Source organism: Mastomys coucha, unplaced genomic scaffold (genome assembly GCF_008632895.1).
Source record: "Mastomys coucha isolate ucsf_1 unplaced genomic scaffold, UCSF_Mcou_1 pScaffold6, whole genome shotgun sequence".
Classification (NCBI taxonomy): domain Eukaryota; kingdom Metazoa; phylum Chordata; class Mammalia; order Rodentia; family Muridae; genus Mastomys; species Mastomys coucha.
In genome coordinates, this window is record NW_022196912.1 from 25,835,852 (window position 1) to 25,856,333 (window position 20,482).

Sequence of the window (20,482 nt, forward strand, 5' to 3'; positions counted from 1 at the left end):
ATAAACCCTTTCCTTCCCAACTTGCTTCTTGATCATGATGTTTGTGCAGGAATAGAAACCCTGACTAATACACCCTGTTTAATATAATTTAATACCACTTAATATCATTTGTAGTATCATTTTAAGTATACTTTTTTTTGAGCACTCAATTTATTCATAAACACCACCCAGGTCTGATTCCCTGGCAACATTCTCACCCACCATCAACTCCTGTCTTAAAAATATAACTTGCACCAGGTAGTGGTGCCTTTAATCCCAGCACTTGGGAGGCAGAGGCAGGTGGATTCCTGGGTTCGAGGCCAGCCTGGTCTACCGAGTGAGTTCCAGCACAGCCAGAGCTACACAGAGAGACCTGGTCTCAAAAAAACAAAAACAAAATCTATCTATCTATCTATCTATCTATCTATCTATCTATCTATCTATCTATCGATCGAGATATATATGATATATATATATCTTAGTCCAAATAGTACTGCCGTGTGTGTCTGCATGTGCGAGAAGGTATGGCGGGGGGAGAGAGAGAAGGAGAACATTCACTGTGGCATGGTCAGTCACACCCCTAAGGGAAACTGACTCTTTTTCTTTTACAGCTCTTCAGTATAAGTAGCTATCTAGCTAAAGATGTGTGGACCCCTTTGTTCCTTCCCTCTTCATACTGGAATACAATCTTTTGCCAGCAAACATAGCAGCTATGAGATCAAACCTTAAATTCCTGTGCGAGTGTTTTACGTCAGTCTAACAAAACTCTTCTCCTTATAGTTTTTCTGCCTCTCACAATGTTCGTTGAGCCTTATCAAGAGGTGGATTTTTTTGATGGTGTCTGTTTTGAGACCGGATTTCTTGAAATTCAGCTGGCTTTGAATTCATTATGTAGTAGAGGATAATCTTACTGATTCTTCTTCCTTTGTTTTCCAAGTGCTGGGATTACATGTGTTAGCTATGATAGTAGTCCTAGTCTTTTTTAAAGTTTGTCTATTCTTGATTGTTGTTTACTTTTGCTATTTCTTACCCATTTTACACATAGCAAGTCAGTATTCTGTGTTTTGTAGCTGTCGTCTAAGTATAAACCTGTTTTATCTGAGTTTTAATGACAGTCATAGTGGCATACTATATAATTTATTAGATAATTGTTGAGATCCTGTTGTATTTTAATTTGTAAGATTTCTAAGGGGCTGATTTGAGGTAATCCCTTTCCTGTAGCATAGTGACTTTACTTGTACTTCAGCCAGGACTTGGGGGGGATTTACACTGAGAATTGCTTAGCTTTTTACAATAACTCTTTACATTTAAGAGTGTCAGGGGCCAGCTAAATGACTCAGCGGGTACAAACACTTGCTTCCAAGCCTGAAAACCTAAATTTCAAATGATGGAAGGAGAGAATTAACTTGTGAAAGTTTTTCCTGATCTTTATATATGCTCTGTGGCTTATACCCTTCAACACACAAATCTACATAAAATAAATAAATGTAAAACAATGTTTTAAAAAAAGATTTGTTTGTTTGTTTATTTATTTATTTAGAGTACACTGTAGTTGTCTTCAGACACACTAGAAGAGGGCACCAGATCCCATTACAGATGGTTGTGAGCCACCATGTGGTTGTTGGGAATTAGACTAAGGACCTCTGGAAGTACAGTCAGTGCTCTTAACTGCTGAGCCATCGCTGAGCCCATAAAACAATGTTTTAAGTTTGTTAAGTATTTATTGCAAGTTTGTTAAGTATTTATTTATTTTTTTCTTTAAGATTTTACTATAAATTTCAATTCGGAAGTACTTCACTGAAAATAGTGTAAGTTATAAAAATGTGTAGAAAGTGCCACAACTTTTAAATTATTATTACTAATTGTTGTATACTTAAATCTGTTTATCTTATTGCAGTTTTAAAGCAAAAATGCAGGTCATGCTAGGCTGGAACTCAAAGCCCAGGGTAGCTTTGAACTCTAGTTCTTTTTGCCTCTGCCTCCAACAAATTACAAATAAATACCATCACATCTGGGTTGGATTTTGTATTTAAAAATGTTTAGGGGTAAGAGAGGTGGGTAGAGGGAGGGAGGGAGAGGAAGGAAGAGAGCGAGAACATGGATTGTGTTTTTACACGTGTATGGGCATGTTTCAGTCATTGCTCCTGCATGAAATCAGAGGAAAGTTTCAAGTGTTAGTCCTTATCTTCTATATTGTTCAAAGCAGGGTTCTCCTCCTACCTTATTTATTCATTTGAGAATTTTATGTATAAATACAATATATTTTAATCCTGTCTGTCCCCACTGATTCCCAACTTTCTCTTGATTTAACACTTTTGCCTCCCCGCTTTATAGCATCTTGGTTTTTAACATATATAACCTGCCATGTCTAATTAGTCAGTCCTGAGGCAGTGTCTTTGCTGTTTCCCACTACAAACACCAGGTTAGCTGGCCTATGAGCTTCCTGTCTTTACTGCTCGTCTTGCTCTAGGAGCTTTTAAATGGGTTCTAAAGGTTCCAATTCAGCTTTTAATGCTTGCAGCTCAAGTGTTTTATCCACTATACTATCCCCTGGGCCATATTCTCTTTTTGAAAGAATTTTTGTGTATATGTGTGCTTGTATGGGTTTATGTGCATCAGTTACACACTGGTGCCTGTGGATGCCAGAAGAAGCTGTCGGGTCCCCTCAAGCTTGAGTTCTAGGCAGCTGTGAGCCACTTGATGCTGGGAACCAAACCTGGATCCTTTGCATGAGTAGTTTGTGTTCTAAACCCTGGACCATCTATCTTGCCCTGATTTCTGTTAAGATAAGTAATAAAAAAAACCCAAGCAGTCTGTAGATACACAGTTTATTTCTCACAAACTTATTTGAGGTAGAAAGATATTTGTTAGGTATCTGACAGTTTTTACTTTTAGAGATCTGTTTTTGTTAATTTTTTATTTATTCTTTATAAATGGTTAAAATTTATTTTTTTAAATTTATTTTCTTTGCCTTAGATATTTCTAAGATATTATTTTTTATTTTATTTATTTATTTATTTTTGATTTTTTGAGACAGGGTTTTCTCTGTATAGTCCTGGCTGTCCGGGAACTCACTCTGTAGACCAGGCTGGCCTCAAACTCAGAAATCCACCTGCCTTTGCCTCCCAAGTGCTGGGATTAAAGGCGTGCCACCACCGCCTGGCTCTAAGATCTTTTTAACTTTCAGAGTATAGTATTAAATTTTGATTTTGTTTTTCAATTTTACTTTTACTATGTAGCAAACTATGATTTGATATAAAACTGTGAAAGGAAACCAAGTGATAAACTATTATTTTCTGAATTTTGTAGGACAAATGAAAAGGACTAAATGTGCTGACATTGATGTTGAGACTCCTGATTCCATTCTGGTTAATACTAATCTTCGAGCACTAATCAACAAGCACACCTTTTCAGTTCTTCCTGGAGACTGCCAGCAGCGTCTGCTTTTGTTGCTTCCAGAGGTGGATCGACAGGTATGTCAAGTGAAACATAAACAGTTCTATAACTCAATGAGTCTCCTGTTTTTATCATTATTTCATGTATTGTAGAATTTACTTAGACTATGCAGCTGAGGATGTCTTATACTCTTAGGTTTACTTCCTGAGGAGATTACAGATGTGTAACCATTGTGAGTGTGTCTGAGTTAAAACCCAGGATTTTTTGTGTAATAGGCAAGCACTATGTAACAGAGTTACATCCTTAGTTCTCAAGACTTGAGTTTGAAGCCAGCCAGGACTATATAGAGCCTCTTCAAAAACAAACAAAAAACATATTGTTTTATGTATTGCTATAAAAGTGTGATATTAACAGTACTGTTGTTTTACTTTCCTTGGAAATATCTATAAACAAGGTACCACAAATCAACAAAGGAAATGGGTCCACCTACGTTTAGTTTATTAACATCACTTTACAGGACTTTGGAGCTGGATTGCAAGAAAGTCTCCCCTGGTATTGTTGATAACTCAAAAACAGCACCCCTAGAGCTCCTTATCCAATGAGCAGTCAGCTTGCCCACCGGGAAAATTTACTGCTTCAGATGTGGGCACCCTACCACCACCATCTCACACACACACACACACACACACACACACACTTGTAAATTTTAGGAGCCTCTAGACAGTTGGTGCCCAACCTTTGTAATATTACGACCTTTTAATATAGTTTCTCATGTTGTGTGAGCATAAAATTATTTTGGTTTCTACTTCATAGCTCTAATTTTGAGAATATGGATTATAATGTAAACATATTTGGAGGTAAGAGGTTTGCCAAAGTGTTCATGACCCCCAGGTTGGGTCTCCTTTGCTTCTGAAGCTTCTGAGGGTCTCAGTTGAGAGGCAGTGGCTATACTATTAAGTTAACAATAGGGTCTTAGCAGGCGAGTTTTATAAAACAAACCTGATAAGGAAGGTGAACTCTCTTACTTGATTTTGACTCTTACTTGAACATCAGGCTGGAGATAAGAGACCGGTGGTAAGATGCTTGTCTAGCATGCAAGGGTCCTAGTTTCAGTCCCTAGTGCTGTGATGAAAGAAAAAGAAAGGAAGGGAGGAAGAAGGTAATGAAAGGCCACCGGGGTGGGAGAAACGGAGTTGGAGGGAGGGTGATGACGGGAAAAAGAAAGTTGAATGGTTTTCTTGTTTGAGGTACAGGCATCAATATTGTCTAGTTCAAGAGTTTAGTTGTCTTTTTTTATTATTAACAGGATAGTGCCTCAGTTAAGGGAGAAGGGTCATGCTAAAGCTAAAAATGTGAATTCAGAAAAACATAGACAACTAGAAGTATGTAGAACATAAAGTATTAGTGATAGTTAGGTATGTAATTTTTTCTTTAAATCTCTCTAAAAAAAGCATTTAGGGTTTATATATATATAATAAAATATTTAAGTCCCAATATGAGTTTTCAAGGAAAGAAAACTACCAAGACCAAATACCAAAGGGTTGGGAATTGCCAAAATAGTGATTAGAAAGACTTTGTTTTGGCCCAGCTATAAATTCTGGAAATGCTTTCATCAAAGAAAATGGCTAGTTAAGTTTTTCTTCTCTGTGAAGAGGAAATGAGATCATTATGGTTTTTCTAAGATTGTTTTCTCGAATTTAGTTTTATTTATGCCTATGTATGTATCTGTGTGCATATATGCTGTGTGTGCAAGTACCCACAGAGGCCAGATGATAGTGTCAAAAGTTTCAAAAGCTGGAGTTGTAAGGATTGTGGGCCACTTGATAGGGGTATTAGGAACTATGAACTCAGGTCCTTTGGAACTGCTGAGCCATCTCTCCAGCCCCTAGTCACTTTTATATATTCATTTTTATATACTTATATATTTGTTTGAGTTCTACCAGGTCTGGAAGTAAGTCCTGGAATTTCATCTAACTGGAAGAGTAAGATAAAGGGATTCTAAAAAACACCAAAAAAATAAATTGAGTGAGGTAATATATACTTCCCAGTAGTTGGAAGTCAAGGCAGGAGGATTGGGATTTCAAGACCTGAGCTGCATGGAACCCTGTCTCAAACCAGCCAACAACAACAAAAAGAGACAAGGGAGAACTTTAGTGAATGACTCATTCATTATGCTAGTTGCCTTGCAAGCATGAGGACCATAGCTCAGATCCACACCACACACTTAAAAGCCAGGCAGGGTGATATACCTATAATCCCAATACTGGACAGGAAGAGACAGCAGTATTTCTGAGGCTTGAGGGTCATCCATTCAGGACAAACTGAGGAACTCAGGCTTAGTGAGGAACCTCATCTTAGAAACGTGAAAACCAAAAAAGTAAAGAGTGGTAGAGGATGGCATGATACCCACTCCCACACGTTTACATACACTATACACATATGGATACACAAAAGCAGCAAACAAAAAAACAGACTGTCAAGGATGCAGTTCAGCAGAAGAACACTTGCCTACCATGTGTAAGCTCATGAGTTTAGTCTCTTTTCTTTTTAATCCTTATTAAGACAGCATGAAAGGCACCCATGCTGGATACCTTTAATCCCAGCACTCTGGGAGCAGAGGCAGCAGATCTCTGTGAGTTCAAGGCCAGCCTGGTTTACTATGCCAAGTTCCAGGATAGCCAAGGTGTTGTTCTCCACCCACCCACATACACATTTTCCCTAGTTTATAATAACAGACTATATTGTCTAGTTTATAGTAAGATTCACAAGGTAAGCTACACAAATCATAATTGATTGACTAGTGTTTCTCATTCTGAAATCTGATTTCTTACTTTGTTTTTGAGACAGGGTTTCTCTGTGTAGCTTGTAATTTGCTATTTAGCCTAGGCTGGCCTGGAACTCAGAGATCTGCCTGCCTCTTCTTTGAGAGTCCTGGGATTAAACATATGCACCACTACACCAGCTTGAAGTCTGTTTGCTTTAAGACTTGCTTTGATGCTGATTTCTCAGTGCTTAGTGCTATTATCAGCTCATGTGAAAACAGTTCACAGCCCTATGGATAATTTAGATAATTAGATATTCTTCTAGCAGTAGAGACTTAAAGGAAAAGTGTTCCTAGTGACTTCATTCTCCATCCTTTCCAAAAAGTAACTTTGGAAGATACCCACCTAGTTAATTCTTGATAAGAGAAATTAGGAGAAGAATTAAAAGTCTGAACATGATTTTTAAGGGACTTGGTTGATTTCATGGAGTGCTCTCATTTACATGTATTCCTGTTTTTTGTGTTTGTTGTTCCACCCCTGCATACAAGTGTTGGGGAGTAATATGCGGAAGTAATATGTGAAACATAACTCAGCCTCTTTGCTGCAGATTGATTCTGGTTTCTCAGAAGCACTCATGACCCTGTGCCTTCTGATAGAAGTTTGTGGTGGGTGGTTGTTTAAAGACACACATTTTTAAATGTGTATGAGTGTTTAATTGCATGCATGTGTATGTGCTGTGCATGTGTGCCTGGTGTCTTAAGTGGCCATAAGAGTGGCCTGCATTCCCTGGAACTATAATTATGATAGTTTTAAGCTGTCATGTATGTGCTAGGATCCAAACCTGGGTCCTCTGCAAGAGCTAAACATGCTCTTAACCACTAGCCATCTCTGTTTATCTCTTGCCATGTGTAGTTTTAATGAAAGGGATGTTAAGAGTTTTCTAGTTCAACTTCCCACAAAGGACAATCCTACAGGGTTTTAGAATTTGTTTGTTTCTGTTTTTTTAATAGGAAGCTAGTTGGCTAGTATTGGTAAGATAAAGTGAGTGATAATAGGAAGACAGAATTTTATTTAGTTTTCCATATGTGTCAATCTAGATAATGTTTAAGTTAAAAACATTGTAAACAGTATTTTTTTACATGATTTGAGTGGACCTTTTCCCACATATTTTAAAGAAGAATTAATGTTTCTTAAAAATGAAGAGAGAAAATTCAAATTTTAGATGTGTGTATTTTTTTTTTTCATTTAAAAATTTTCACATGGCCTGTGAGGTGATTTAGTGGATAAACGGATTTCTAGTCAAGCCTGACAGCCTGAGTTCAACCCTAGGACTCAACATGGTAACAGGAGAGAGCTAACTCCTACAAGTTTTCTTCTAACTTCCACAGATGTCATTGCATACAGTGGGGGAGCACACACACAAACAGATCCAGTAGCCCAGTGTCTTGGGCCAATGCTTGAACACTGTCTCCCCCCCCATCCCATCCCCATTACTTTGTACTCTATTTTGGAGATACATCCCTAGGCACAAGAAAATGAATAAAACCCTTTGTCAAAGCATTAGAAACAAACTTAGTAGACACATGGGATGGGTGTGGTGTAGGGTAGGGCGGGTATAACATCTGTGAGTACACCTCACAGTTTGATAAAAATAAGTAGTCTAATAGAAAACTAAGAAAATGACACAAAATTAAATTACATGTTGATATTGTTGGCAAGGAAAAGAGTATTGTATGTTCATATATTGCTTGTAGTTTCAGCATTATAAGATAGTAGTGCAATATTTCTTTCCATACTAATTGTGTTTTGTTATTGGAATGCAGTCTTAGAATCACCAGTACAGCTGGACAAGGTGGCATACTCCTTTAATCCCAACTCTTAGGAGGTAGACCTCTAATTCCGAGGACAGCCTAGACTATATAGTCATACCCTATTTCAAACAGAGAAATAAATCAAAAAAGCACTAGTACATTCATCTCTGCCAGAATGTTTGTTGCTACTTTATTAATTATGTGGAAACATTGGTAACAAAATGTTATTTTTATCATTAGGAAACTGGTAAATTAATTGAAACACATTCATAAAATGATGTAAAATGTAGGAATCTCAAAGAAGCTAAATATATGCATGTTGACATGAACAGACTTTCACAGACTTTCTATGAGAAAACTAAGTTATAGTGTGTTGTATATAACTTGGTACAAATTAACTATGGTCAAAAGAAAAAAAAATAACATGTATTTAAGTGTTATTCAGTAAATAATGTTTTTCCAACATTGTGAAATGGAGTTGAAAGGTGATAAAGGAAAAGAGGTATACATGAAAGGATTTTTTTTTTAAAGGAGAAAATGTTATTGCAGTTTTTTTAAAAAGCAGTTAAAAAAAAAGAGATAGCTATGTTTCTATGGATAGATTGTATACATGTTCTGTTAACATGATATGAACATTGTTGCATCTTCCCTTTGAACGGTTTTCTCTGGCTCACTCTTTGATATAGGTTGGTCCAGATGGCTTGATGAAGTTGAATGGCTCAGCCCTTAACAATGAGTTCTTCACTTCTGCAGCCCAGGGCTGGAAGGAAAGGCTTTCAGAAGGTAAGTGTTCTGCCCTGTTGCTCCCAGGGTCCAAGCGCCCCTCACTGCATGAGATACTGGAATAGATTTCAAAGGTAAAAGTATTAGCCAGGATTCTGCAGAGGAACAGAACTTAGAGAACAGGTATGTATACATATACACACATATATGGGATTTATTAGAATGGCTTACTGTGGTAAGTCTGGCAATAGCTGTCTACCAACAGAAGATCAAAGAATCTAGATAGTAGTTCAGTCCACAAGTCTGAATGTCTCAGGTGTCATCAGTATATGCTGGAGTCTATAAGAAAGAGGCACAACGCAAGTGAAGGAATGGATTTGCCACAAGAATAAGCTGACAAAGAATAAGCTTCTTCCTATTACAGGCTGCTGCCAAAAGTGTGACCCAGAGGTGGTTGTCCCACTGCAGATGGTGTAATTAAGCAAAGAACATCCTTCATAGTTTTGCTCAGCCGTTCATGTTTTAGTTAATTCCAAATGTAGTCAAATCGACAACCTAGAACAACCATCACAGTGAAGGTCATGAAGTTTCCTAAATGTAGCTTTTCTGTTCTGTGTGAAACAGTTAGACAGATACCTATAGCCTCTTTACTCCAGCAGTATAATTTTGTTAATGATTTCAGCCACTTGAGAAACTAAAACATACTTTTTTTTTTTTTTTTAGCTATGAACCTAATCTTAACAATTGAGCCATATCTTTAGTCCTATATTATGTTTTTAAAGCACCCTTTTTAACATCTCTGGTTCAGTATTTCAGATTAATACTTAGGAACTGAAATTCTGGAACTCACTTTGTAGACTAGGCTGGCCTCAAACTCCCAGACATCCTCATGCCTCTGCCTCTAAGCGCTATAAATTAGGCTTCTGCCATGACTCCCAGCTAATAGTAGAATATTTTAACAGTTACTGATTGTTTTCACTACCGTGTATGATACCTATCAATAGTATCAGCTCTTTAGTTATTCTCTCAGTTACTTTTCTATTGCCCAGACAAAACACCACGACCAAGACAACTTATAGAACAAACCATTTGGGGCCTTGCTTACAGTTTCATAGGGTAAGCCCATGAACATCATGACTGGGAGCAAGGCAGCAAGCAGGCAGTCATGGTACTAGAATAGTAGCAGAGAGCTCACATTTTGTCTGCATATTGGAGGCAGAGTGATTCTGGGAATGGAGTTTTGAAAGATCAACCCAACCATCCCCAGTGACATACCTCTTCCAACAAGGGCACACCTGCTTATCCTTTCCTTATAGTTACACCAACTGAGACCAAGCATTCAAATATATGAGCTGTCCTGGCCACACTCCTTCAAACCACCAAAGTATACCTGCTTCAGCAAAAACATACTAAATTTAGAAAAGGAAAGGAGGGGGGAACTATGTGTCTGTGATATATCTCACTCTGCTCATTGCCACAATTGATTCAGTAGATCTGGCTGGTCATCTCCCTTAAGATCCCTGTGGAAAGCTTCCTAAGACTGCACTTCTTAGAGTTAGACAGACTGAGAATAACTGGGAATGGAAGGTATGGGAGGCTTTTAAAACCTCAAAGGCCTTCCTCCAGTGACATGCCCCACCCATACTGCCTAATCCTTCCCAAACAGTTCTACCAACTGAGGAGTAAGTATTCAAATGTAGAAGTTTATGTCTGCATCCTCATTCAAACCACAATTATTTAAAACTTTTTTTCTCTGTGTGGATATCTGTGTACCAATGTGTGAATCGATATATGTAGAAATCAAAGGACAGTTTTCAAAAGTGACAGTCTCCTTTCACTGTGGTTTCAGGGGGTGAATCAGATCATCAGCCTTGCTCATAAAGTACTTTGACCCAGTGCCTGCTGAAGTCTCACCAGACCAACATGAGTTTTTGCTTTGTTTTTTATTTTTATGAGTTTGAGTGTTTTCGGTACACATATATGCATCAAATGGGAGCCTTCAGAAGAAGGTGGAGACACCCCCAACTTCCACCTTCCTATCTGACTCCTTAATTCACATGGGTACTTGAAAGAATACCAACTAGCTATAAGAATAAATTGGAGGCCAGATGTGGTCTCAGACATGCAGTCTTTCTCTCTTTCTCTCCCTTTCTCCCTCCGCCCCTCCCATCCACTCATTTGAGAAAAACAGGTGGATCTCTGAATTCAAGGCCAGTCTCTACCCTACATAGACAACTGGGACAACTTTGCAGACAGACTTTGTCCATTTTAAAAAAAATAAGTAAGAAATAAAGAGAAAGATAATAAATTGGTAAAGGATTTATTTCTTTGATACCCACTTTAAAAGACTAACATTTGTTCGTGTTTCATGAACACAGTTCATTGTTTTTTCTTCATTGTTCTATGATTCATGATAATAGAAGTTCTAGGCTTTACTGACAGCCAGATTCTTCCTCTCCTAGTTCTTTGTTCAGGACTGTGATGTCCAAGCCCTCTGTACATATTTTCATTTCATTTTATTTAGTGTCATGTTCCTGTGTGTGTGTGTGTGTGTGTGTGTGTGTGTGTGTGTGTGTGTGTGTGTGTGTAGGTCTGGGAAGAACTTTGGTAGTCAATTCTCTTTTGATTCCAGGCATCAGATTCAAATGTTCGACATGCAAAGCAAGCCATTTTTGTTCTTCAAGCCATCTCACCAGCTCCTCTACTTTTTTGCTTTACTTCTTACTCACAGGAGATCTTAAACTTAGAACTTTTTCCATTCTTCATCTTATTCATTGATATTCTGGATATTAGAGTATAATAAGAGAGATCATCTATCAGAGCCATGATTTCTGTTGGTTGGCTAGTTTTTATAAGATAGTCTTGCTTCCCTGGAAGTCACTGTGTAGACCATTGTGGCCTCCAACTTGTAGTAATCCTCCTGTCTTCCAAGCCACATGACTTAAGATGGCCTACCAATTGTATTTTCTATTCTCTGGTAATAGAGTATGAAAAACTGTGCTGGTTGGTAGTATATGCAGATGAGTGCCATATTCAGAGCATCTGAATGTTGAGTATGCTGCATATAATAGCATTGGATTGGTACAATTTTTAGGGCACTTTGAAAACTGACAACTGAAAACTGCCTGCCTTGAACTTTTGGAATCTTAATGCTTTCAAGTAACTTTTTACTATGCAGTAAAGGCTTCTTCAAGCACAGTTTTCTTTGAAGAATCCTAACATTGAAATGACAAAGTATTTGATTATTTCCTGAAAGCCTATTTGCCACTGTTCTAGTTGGCTGTGGGACCTAGGAGAATGGGGCTAATAAACAAGCCAGACTAAAGTCTCATGATGCAATGACCAACTTCATTCAGTGCATCAACCAATTTATACTGAGGGGTGAGAGGAATCACATAAGTTACACAAAATCACATAGAGGCGTGTAAATCAATAACAATTGCCAGTTATAATGAATAATCTGAGGTAAAGTTGCTGCTCTCTGATACACCTGGGATGGCCATGAAGGCACAGTCCATAATCACTTCCATGGTTTTTAAGAAATTGAGGTCATAAGACTCTTTCTTGTCTTTATTTCTTGGAGTTTTCTTACAAGAACTGAGAAATCTCATTCAACTCCATTCTTGGACACACTTATTACTTGCAGTCCATTAGGAAATAAATTCGATACCATACAGTTTTTATCACTTTTGTTCTGTAATCCAGCTTGAGGTCAGGGATGAGGTTTTCCCCCAGAAGTTCTTTTATTTTTGAGAATAGTTTTCACTGTCCTGGGTTTTTGTTATTCCAAATGAGTTTGAAAATTGCTCTTTCTAACTCTGAAGAATTGAGTTGGAATTCTGGTGGGTATTGCATTGAATCTATAGATTGCTTTCGGCAAGATGTCTATTTTTACTATATTAATCCTGCCAATCCATGAGCATAGGAGATCTTTCTATCTTCTGAGATCTTCTTTGATTTTTTTCATCAGAGACTTGAAGTTCTTGTCATACAGATCTTTCACTTGCTTGGTTAGAGTCACACCAAGGTATTTTTTATATTATTTGTGACTATTGTGAAGGGTATTATTTCCCTAATTTCCTTCTCAGCCTGTTTATCCTTTGAGTATAGGAAGGGTACTGATTTGTTTGAGTTAATTTTATGTCCAGCCACTTTGCTGAAGTAGTTCATCAGGTTTATGAGTTCTGTGGTGGAATTTTTGTGGTACAGAGTCAAGCAGGAACATTAGTGGAATAGAATTGAAGATCCAGAAATGAACCTACACACCTCTGGTCACTGATCTTTGGCAAAGGAGCTAAAACCATGCAGTGGAAAAAGACAGCATTTTCAACAAATGGTGCTGGTTTAACAAGCCGTCAACATGTAAAACAATGCAAATTGGCCCATTCTTATCTTCCTGTACAAAGCTCAAGTCCAAGAGGATCAAGGACCTACACATAAAACCAGATACATACACTGAATCTAATAGGAGAGAAAGTGGGGTAAAGTCTCGAACACATGGGCACAGGAGACATTTTCCTAAACAGAACACCAGTGGCTTAGCTTTATGATCAAGAATTGATAAATGGGACCTCAAGAAAATTGCAAGGCTTCTGTAAGGTAAAGGACACTGTCAGTAGGGAAAACTGGCAACCAACAGATTGGGAAAAGATCTTTACCAATCTCACATCCGGTAGAGGGCTAATATCCAATATATACAAAGAACTCAAGAAATTAGACTCCAGAGAATCTAATAATCCTATTAAAAAATGGGGTACAGAGCCAAACAAAATTCTCAACTGAGGTATATCGAATGGCTGAGAAGCAACTAAAGAAATGTTCAACATCCTTAGTCATCAGGGAAATGCAAATCAAAACAACCCTGAAATTCCACCTCACACCAGTCAGAATGGATAAGATCAAAATCTCAGGTGACCATAGATGCTGGCAAGGATGTGGAGAAAGAGGAACACTATCCATTGTGGGATTGCAAGCTGGTACAAGTACTCTGGAAATCAGTCTGGTGGGTCCTCAGAAAATTGGACATAGTACCACCAGAGGATCCAGCTATTCCACTCCTGGCCATATACCCAGAATATGCTCCAACATGTAATAAGGACCCATACTCCACTATGTTCATCGCAGCCATATTTATAATAGTCAGAAGCTGCAAAGAACCCAGTTGTCCTTCAGCAGAGGAATGGATACAGAAAATGTGGTACATTAACACGGAGTACTACTTGGATATTAAAACAATGACTTCATGAAATTCTTAGAAAATATCATCCCGAGTAAGGTAACCCAATTACAGAAGAACACACATGGTATACACTCACTGATAGGTGGAGCTAAAGAAGGAAGACCAAGCCAGGCAGTGGTGGTGCATGCCTTTGATTCCATCACTTGGGAGGCAGAGGCAGGCGGATTTAACAAAGGGGGAGCAAATACAGAGACAAAGTGTTGATCAGAGACTGATGGAAAGGCCACCCAGAGGGTGCTCTACCTGGGGAACAGTCACCAAATGCAGACTCTATTGTGAATGCCAAGAAGTACTTGCAGACAGGAGCCTGATATAGCTGTCTCCTGAGAGGCTCTACCAGAGCCTGACAAAGACAGAGGCAGATGCTTGCAGCCAATCATTGTACTGAGCATTGGGTCCCAAATGGAGGAGTTAGAGCAAGTACTGAAGGAGCTGAAGGGGTTTGCAGCCTCTTAAGAAGAACAATAATGTGAACTAACCATATCCCCAAGCTCCCAGGGACTAAACCACCAACCAAAGAGTACACATGGAAGGACCCATGGCTCTAGCAGCATATGTAGCAGAGGAAGGCCTTGTCAGGCATCAGTGGGAGAAGAGGTTCTTGGTTCTGTGAAGGCTCCATGCACCAGTGTAGGGAATGTGAGGGCAGGGAGGCGGGAGTGGGTGTGTGGGTGGGGAAACACCCTCATATAAGCAGGGGAAGGGGCGATGGAATAGGGGATTTCCAGGGAGGAAACCTAGAAAGGAGATAACATTTAAAATTTAAATAAATATCCAATTTTAAAAAGGGAAATAAATTTGAAATTCAGTGTTAGAAGTGAGAAGAAATCTGCATGATATATGTTGTCTATAACTGGAAGAAGACACTTTGAGAAACAGCTGGCCATAATTAGTAATGTGGGCCTTAGCTGCATAGTGAAAATTACAGGGTAGTTTGTGACTGTGTCTGTACTCAACCTACTGGTGTTTCCTTCTGTTTTCTGGCTTGCTTCTTTGAGTTTTTGCTTTGACATGATAATAGTCTGTTCTGTTATGAGTTCTTTATGTTAATCTATGAGTAATGCTTTTTTGTTGATGTCATTTTGTTGATACATTGCAGGTGAATTTACCCCTGAAATGCAGGTGAGAATTCGACAAGAGATTGAGAAGGAAAAGAAAGTAGAGCTGTGGAAGGAACAATTTTTTGAAAGTTACTATGGTCAGAGGTAAGCTAAGGTAGACGTGATATCCAGGTTTTAGTGCCACATGTCATGTGATTCCTCTATGGTTTTACCTTATTGGAAAGTCTCTGTATAGCCCTGGCTGTCCTGGAACTCACTATGTAGATCAGGCTGGCCTCGAACTCAGAAATCCACCTGCCTCTGCCTCACAAGTGTTGGGAGTAAAGGCGTGCGCCACCACCGCCCGGCCCAGTACCTGCAATTTTTATATCATGAATTCTTTTTCACTAGTAATAGCCTTAGCCAGGTAGTGGTGGTGCACACCTTTTATCCCAGCACTCAGGAGACAGAGACGGGTTTACTTTAGAGAGTTTGAGGCCAGCCTGGTCTATAGAGTGAGTTCCAGGACAGCCAGGGTTCCGAAGAGAAACTACATCTTGAAAAACCCAAACAAAATAGCAGCTTTTTGTTTTGTTTTTAAAGAACCATGGGTGTACAGAATTGTATCACTCATAGTCTTTGATCCTTAATTTACATTGTAGGCAAAGTTGGTTCCATTTGCTTGGAAAAAAAAAATGACTTGAACTTTTTCTTCTTTAATCTTAAAGTAGAGTCCTTCCTTGAAAAATACTGGCTTCTTGTAATTTCATGAGATAGAATAATACTTGAGAGTTCTATGCATTTTTATAGTGTTTTTCCAAAATGTTGACCTAAACCAATCAAGAATCCAAAGAGTCGTGTAGTGGTGGGCTACTATCCTAAGCCTGTAATTAAAACCCTTTCCTCTGTGACTGGGAGATGCGTATTACTGAACCAAGACACGTCCTTTATTTTGAAAGGGCTGCAGTCTGAAACAACATTTTTTAAAAATTTTTGGACACTAAAAAATCAAAGTGAAATTTTACTAGATAAATTTAATAGGTAATAGATCTGTTTGGTTTGAGTAGGATTACATATTCCAGCTCCTGTTGTTAGTGTCGTTTCTGCATAGCAGTAAAGGCCAGTGAGAAGACTTTATTGACCACAGAGAAAGTAAGGGCTTTTTTTTAGCTGCAAGTGTTCATCTCCTTTAAAGTCACTTAAGATAGATAGCTATCTCAGTGGCACTAAATAGACTGTTTTTTTTTATTACTAATTCTTTCAAGGTGCTAGAGAGGGTTTAATTGATTGTTGCTGGTTAAGTAGTAATATAAAACATTAAAAAAGAGTCACTGTTGTCCCATAGAAATTAGCTTCACTTTTTCTAAGCCACACTGTTCAAGTTCCAGCTGACTTTCACCCCCATATAGCTCAGTAGCACACAGCCTCAGAACTTTAGACTTAGCCTAAGTTAAATTTAAACAGGCTGTCTACCAACTCAGTTCTAATTCTTAGCTTCTGGTGAAAATTATTAACTGTTTTCTCAGATTTCCCTTAGAAGTCTTGGGCCAACCTTCCTACAAGTCTCAGGGTAGAAGCACTTGACCTTTCTTTAGGTTCTTCTAGCTAGCTTGTGAGTTTCTGGGTATTATGACTCTTCCAGAAGCAGAAGTAACAAGAACAATACCACTAGAGAACTTTTATTGTGTACCAAGTGTGTACTTCACATGGAGAAACTTCATCAGTAGCAACATTGAGGTTCTTAATTCCAGTGTTCAAGTAGAAGAACTAAGACGTAGAAGCCTACCTAGCCAGTCAAGTGTCTTGTCAACAGTTGGTATCAGAGCCAGGGTTTGAATTTAATTACTTTGGCTCAAGAGTTCTACAGAAAAATACTCACTGTGTGTCAGGGGTTTTCTAGTTATTGATATAGTCTACTTTTCTCATGTTTTGAGTAACATGGGCTATTTCCCAACTAACAGCTCCTTCTTTTTTTTTAGTTCTGGCCTAAGCCTTGAAGATTCACAGAAACTGACATCTTCTCCAAGTGATTCCAAAGCAAAGAAAACCCCAGCTGAGCAACTAAAATCCATACTTCCTTCAGAGGCCTCTCCTGTCAGAATCATCCCAGTAGCTCCTCAGTCTGAGTGTAAAGAAGAAGCTGTGCAAATACCATCACCATTCAAAAATGAAGAAAGCCAAGACGAGGCAAGGCCAAACTCTAAATCCCCAGAATTAGTTCTTGCATCAGCTAGCAATACAAATGAGCTTATCCCCTTGCAGCCCATCAAGAGTCCTAAGGATGAGGGTCTCTTAGAGCAGAAGCCAGCTGTCTCTGCTGAACAAGAATCTGAGAAAGAAAATCATGTCACCACAACTTCTAGTAATAACAAAAGTGAGAACCAAGAAGTGTTAGCTATATCCCCAAGCAAATCTAAAACTGCTGGGTTAGAAAAACCCATAACAAAGCCTGTTGAAGAAGCCAGTGGACTGGATCCTGATGTGAAGATGCCTCCAGCAACTGTTACTGATCAGATCCCAGAAAGTCTCAAGAGGAAATCTTCTCTTACTCATGAAGAGGCCACTAGCAGCTGGGAGAAAAGACCACGTGTCACTGAGAATCTCCAACACCAGCAGCCATTTCAGGTCTCCCCACAGCCCTTTCTTAATAGAGGGGACAGGGTCCAAGTGCGAAAAGTCCCACCTCTCAAGGTGAGAAAGTGCTTGTTGTACCTGCTAAGTTTTATAACTGGTGGTATTAACATAGAACCAATAGTGTACATTTAATATACATATAACTGTGGTGTTATATAAATAAAATTAGTAATAATCAGGCTTTAGAACTGCTTTCCTACATTTATTTCTTGATGTTTGAGTAAGGGATCTGAATAAACCACCCCAGCCCACTTAATATTTACATCTTAGAGGCAAAGTCTTGCTGTGTAACTCAGGCTGGCATTGAATCCTCAGTCTTTCTGTTGCTGGTTATTGAGTGCTGGAATTATTGACCAAAATTTTCTTCAGTGAATGTCAAATCAGAAATAGATTCTAGGCCTAGGAACTGTATTAAAATTTAGTTTAATATAGAGTGGTCTACACTGAAGACTTAATCCACTCTGACCAGATTTATAGAATTTCTCCTTTCATAGATTTGGTCAGAAGCTGTTTTACTCTTTTATCTTACACTCTATCTATCTAGCTTCCATAATTTATATGGGCGCAAAATATTTTAGCCAGCTTGTTTCTTTATGCCTATAACAACAGCTCTGGAAAGATATCAGATGAAGATAATGAATTGCCTAAACCATCGAGGCCTTCTCTTTGACAAAAAAAAAAAACAAATAAAAAAAGAACTTTTTATATAAAATTTGAATTTTAATATTAGTTTTACAACCTGATTTATTTTGTTTGGTTTATGTTATTTATAACAACAGAATCTAGCTGGGCTGTGGTGGTACACACCTTTAATCTCAGGAGCCAGAGGCTGGTTGGTTTTGGTTGTTTTTGTTTGTTTGTTTTGGTTGTTTTTTGGTTGGTAGGTTGTTTGTTTTTTAAGACAGGTTTTCTCTGTATAACAGGTCTCCTGTCCTAGAACTTTCTTTGTAGACCAGGTTGGCCTCAAATTTGCAGAGATCTTCCTGCCTCTGACTTTGCCTCTGTCTTTTCCTTCCAGAGTTGGGATTATGAGATGCGACACCACTGCCCAGCTCATGTATATTCTTTTTTTTTTTTTCTTTTTTTGAGACAGAGTTTCTCTGTATAGCCCTGGCTGCCCTGCAAGTCACTCTGTAGACTAGGCTGACCTTGAAGTCAGAATTCCACCTGCCTCTGCCTCCCAAGTTCTGGGATCAAAGGTGTGAGCCACCACCACCTGGCTTATTTACATTCTTAAAAGCAAATTATAACATTAATGCTTCATAAAGACAAAAAGTAATTGAAAGTTAAACATAAAAATTTCTAACTGCTTTGTCCTTTTTTAATTTCAATATCTTGATGGTGACTTTTAAGTCATCTTGTATTGTCCTGGGTAGGGTGATAACCCTCAAGTAGTATTTTTTGAGCCTGGCATGGTGACACATAACTGTAATCTCAGCACTTGAGAGGGTCACAAGTTTGATGACAACCTTGGTGTATATAAGCATAATCTTTGTTCACACACACGGGGGGGGGGGGGGAGAGGGAGAGAGAGAGAGAGAGAGAGAGCAAGAGGGAGAGGGAGAGAGGAGGGGGAGGGAGGGAGAGGGAGAGGGGGAGAGAGAGAGGGAAAGGGTGTGTTAGTTCATGGACGTGCATGAATATATACACAGTCCTAACACCAACACTCAGGAGGCCGAGGCAGCCATATATCTATAAATTTGAGAGCAACCTGCTCTACAAAAAGAATACCTTGCCAGACAGAGCTAAAACAGAAATCTTGTCTCCAACAAAAACCCCAAAACAACTGAAACCAAACAAAAGAATACAAAGCATTCTGTGGTGGGTGGAATAACAATATAACTTACTAAGTGGTTATATGGTAAGGAGTTCCTAGGTACTTTTACTTTTTTGTTTTGTTTTGTTTTATTTCTTAAGACAGGGTGTCTCTGTGTAGCTTTAGTTGCCCTGGAACTCACTCTGTAGACCAGGCTGGCCTTGAAAACACAATGGTTGGACCTATATATGGCCTCATACTTGGATAATTGGTTTGTATTACTAGGCTTAACTAAGAATATTCTCAAATAAGGTTGTTTGTCTCCAAACAAATTTCCTTTGTTTTATTTATTAGTTTTGCCTACTTTCTCTATAGTCTCTTTTTCTATAGTCTCTTCTCTATATTAACAAGAGGAAACAATTGCTTCTTTCTTACCCACACATCTTCTATACCATTATGTGCTAAGTAAATAATGCTGTATAAGCTTTTAGAACTCAGTATTAAAATCACTTACTTTTTAAGTATGTTAATTTTATGAAAACTTTTAAATAACACACTGATTTCTGAGGTATAGGGAGTTGATTTTTTAATACTTCTGACTTTTTGAATAATGAAAAGTTGTAGCCGGGCGGTGGTGGTGCATGCCTTTAATCCCAGCACTAGGGAGGCAGAGGCAGGCGGATTTCTGAGTTCGAGGCCAGCCTGGTCTACAGAGTGAGAGTACCAGGACAGCCAGAGCTACACAGAGAAACCCTGTCTCAAAAAACCAAAAGAAAAAAAAAAAAAGAAAAGAAAAGTAGTGACTTTACAGTTCATAATTGAAGAATTTACAGAAAGATGGTATGCTTTTCTTATAATTGATCACTTGGCTTTTGAAATTAAATACTGTAGAATGTTTTTTGAGCCTTTTAATTCTACCAAATACTGAAAGGCGTCATATCTGGATACATATTCCTTAACTTCCAAAGTTTTATTTAAGACAATGATATTTTTCTTTTTTGATATAAAAATCAGTGGTTTCAGAGTAGACATAGTGGCACATGCTTTTGCCTTTAATAGAGGGGACGGGGATCTGTGAGTTAAAGGCCAGCCTGATTACATTGTGAGTTCCAGGACAGCCAAAAGTACATAATGAGACCCTG

The 20,482-nt window shown here is 38.4% G+C and overlaps 1 protein-coding gene across 7 annotated transcripts in view; it reads left to right on the plus strand.

Moving 5' to 3' along the window:
- Asxl2 (ASXL transcriptional regulator 2) overlaps positions 1–20,482 on the plus strand; it is a 96,244-nt gene that overhangs the window by 64,882 nt on the left and 10,880 nt on the right. For all 7 annotated transcript variants that reach the window (XM_031357343.1, XM_031357341.1, XM_031357342.1 and 4 more), the window contains 4 exons: positions 3,289–3,452; positions 8,635–8,731; positions 15,010–15,115; positions 16,930–17,641. In XM_031357343.1, the coding sequence (XP_031213203.1) occupies positions 3,289–3,452; positions 8,635–8,731; positions 15,010–15,115; positions 16,930–17,641 (1,079 nt within the window). The remainder of the gene's footprint in view (positions 1–3,288; positions 3,453–8,634; positions 8,732–15,009; positions 15,116–16,929; positions 17,642–20,482) is intronic.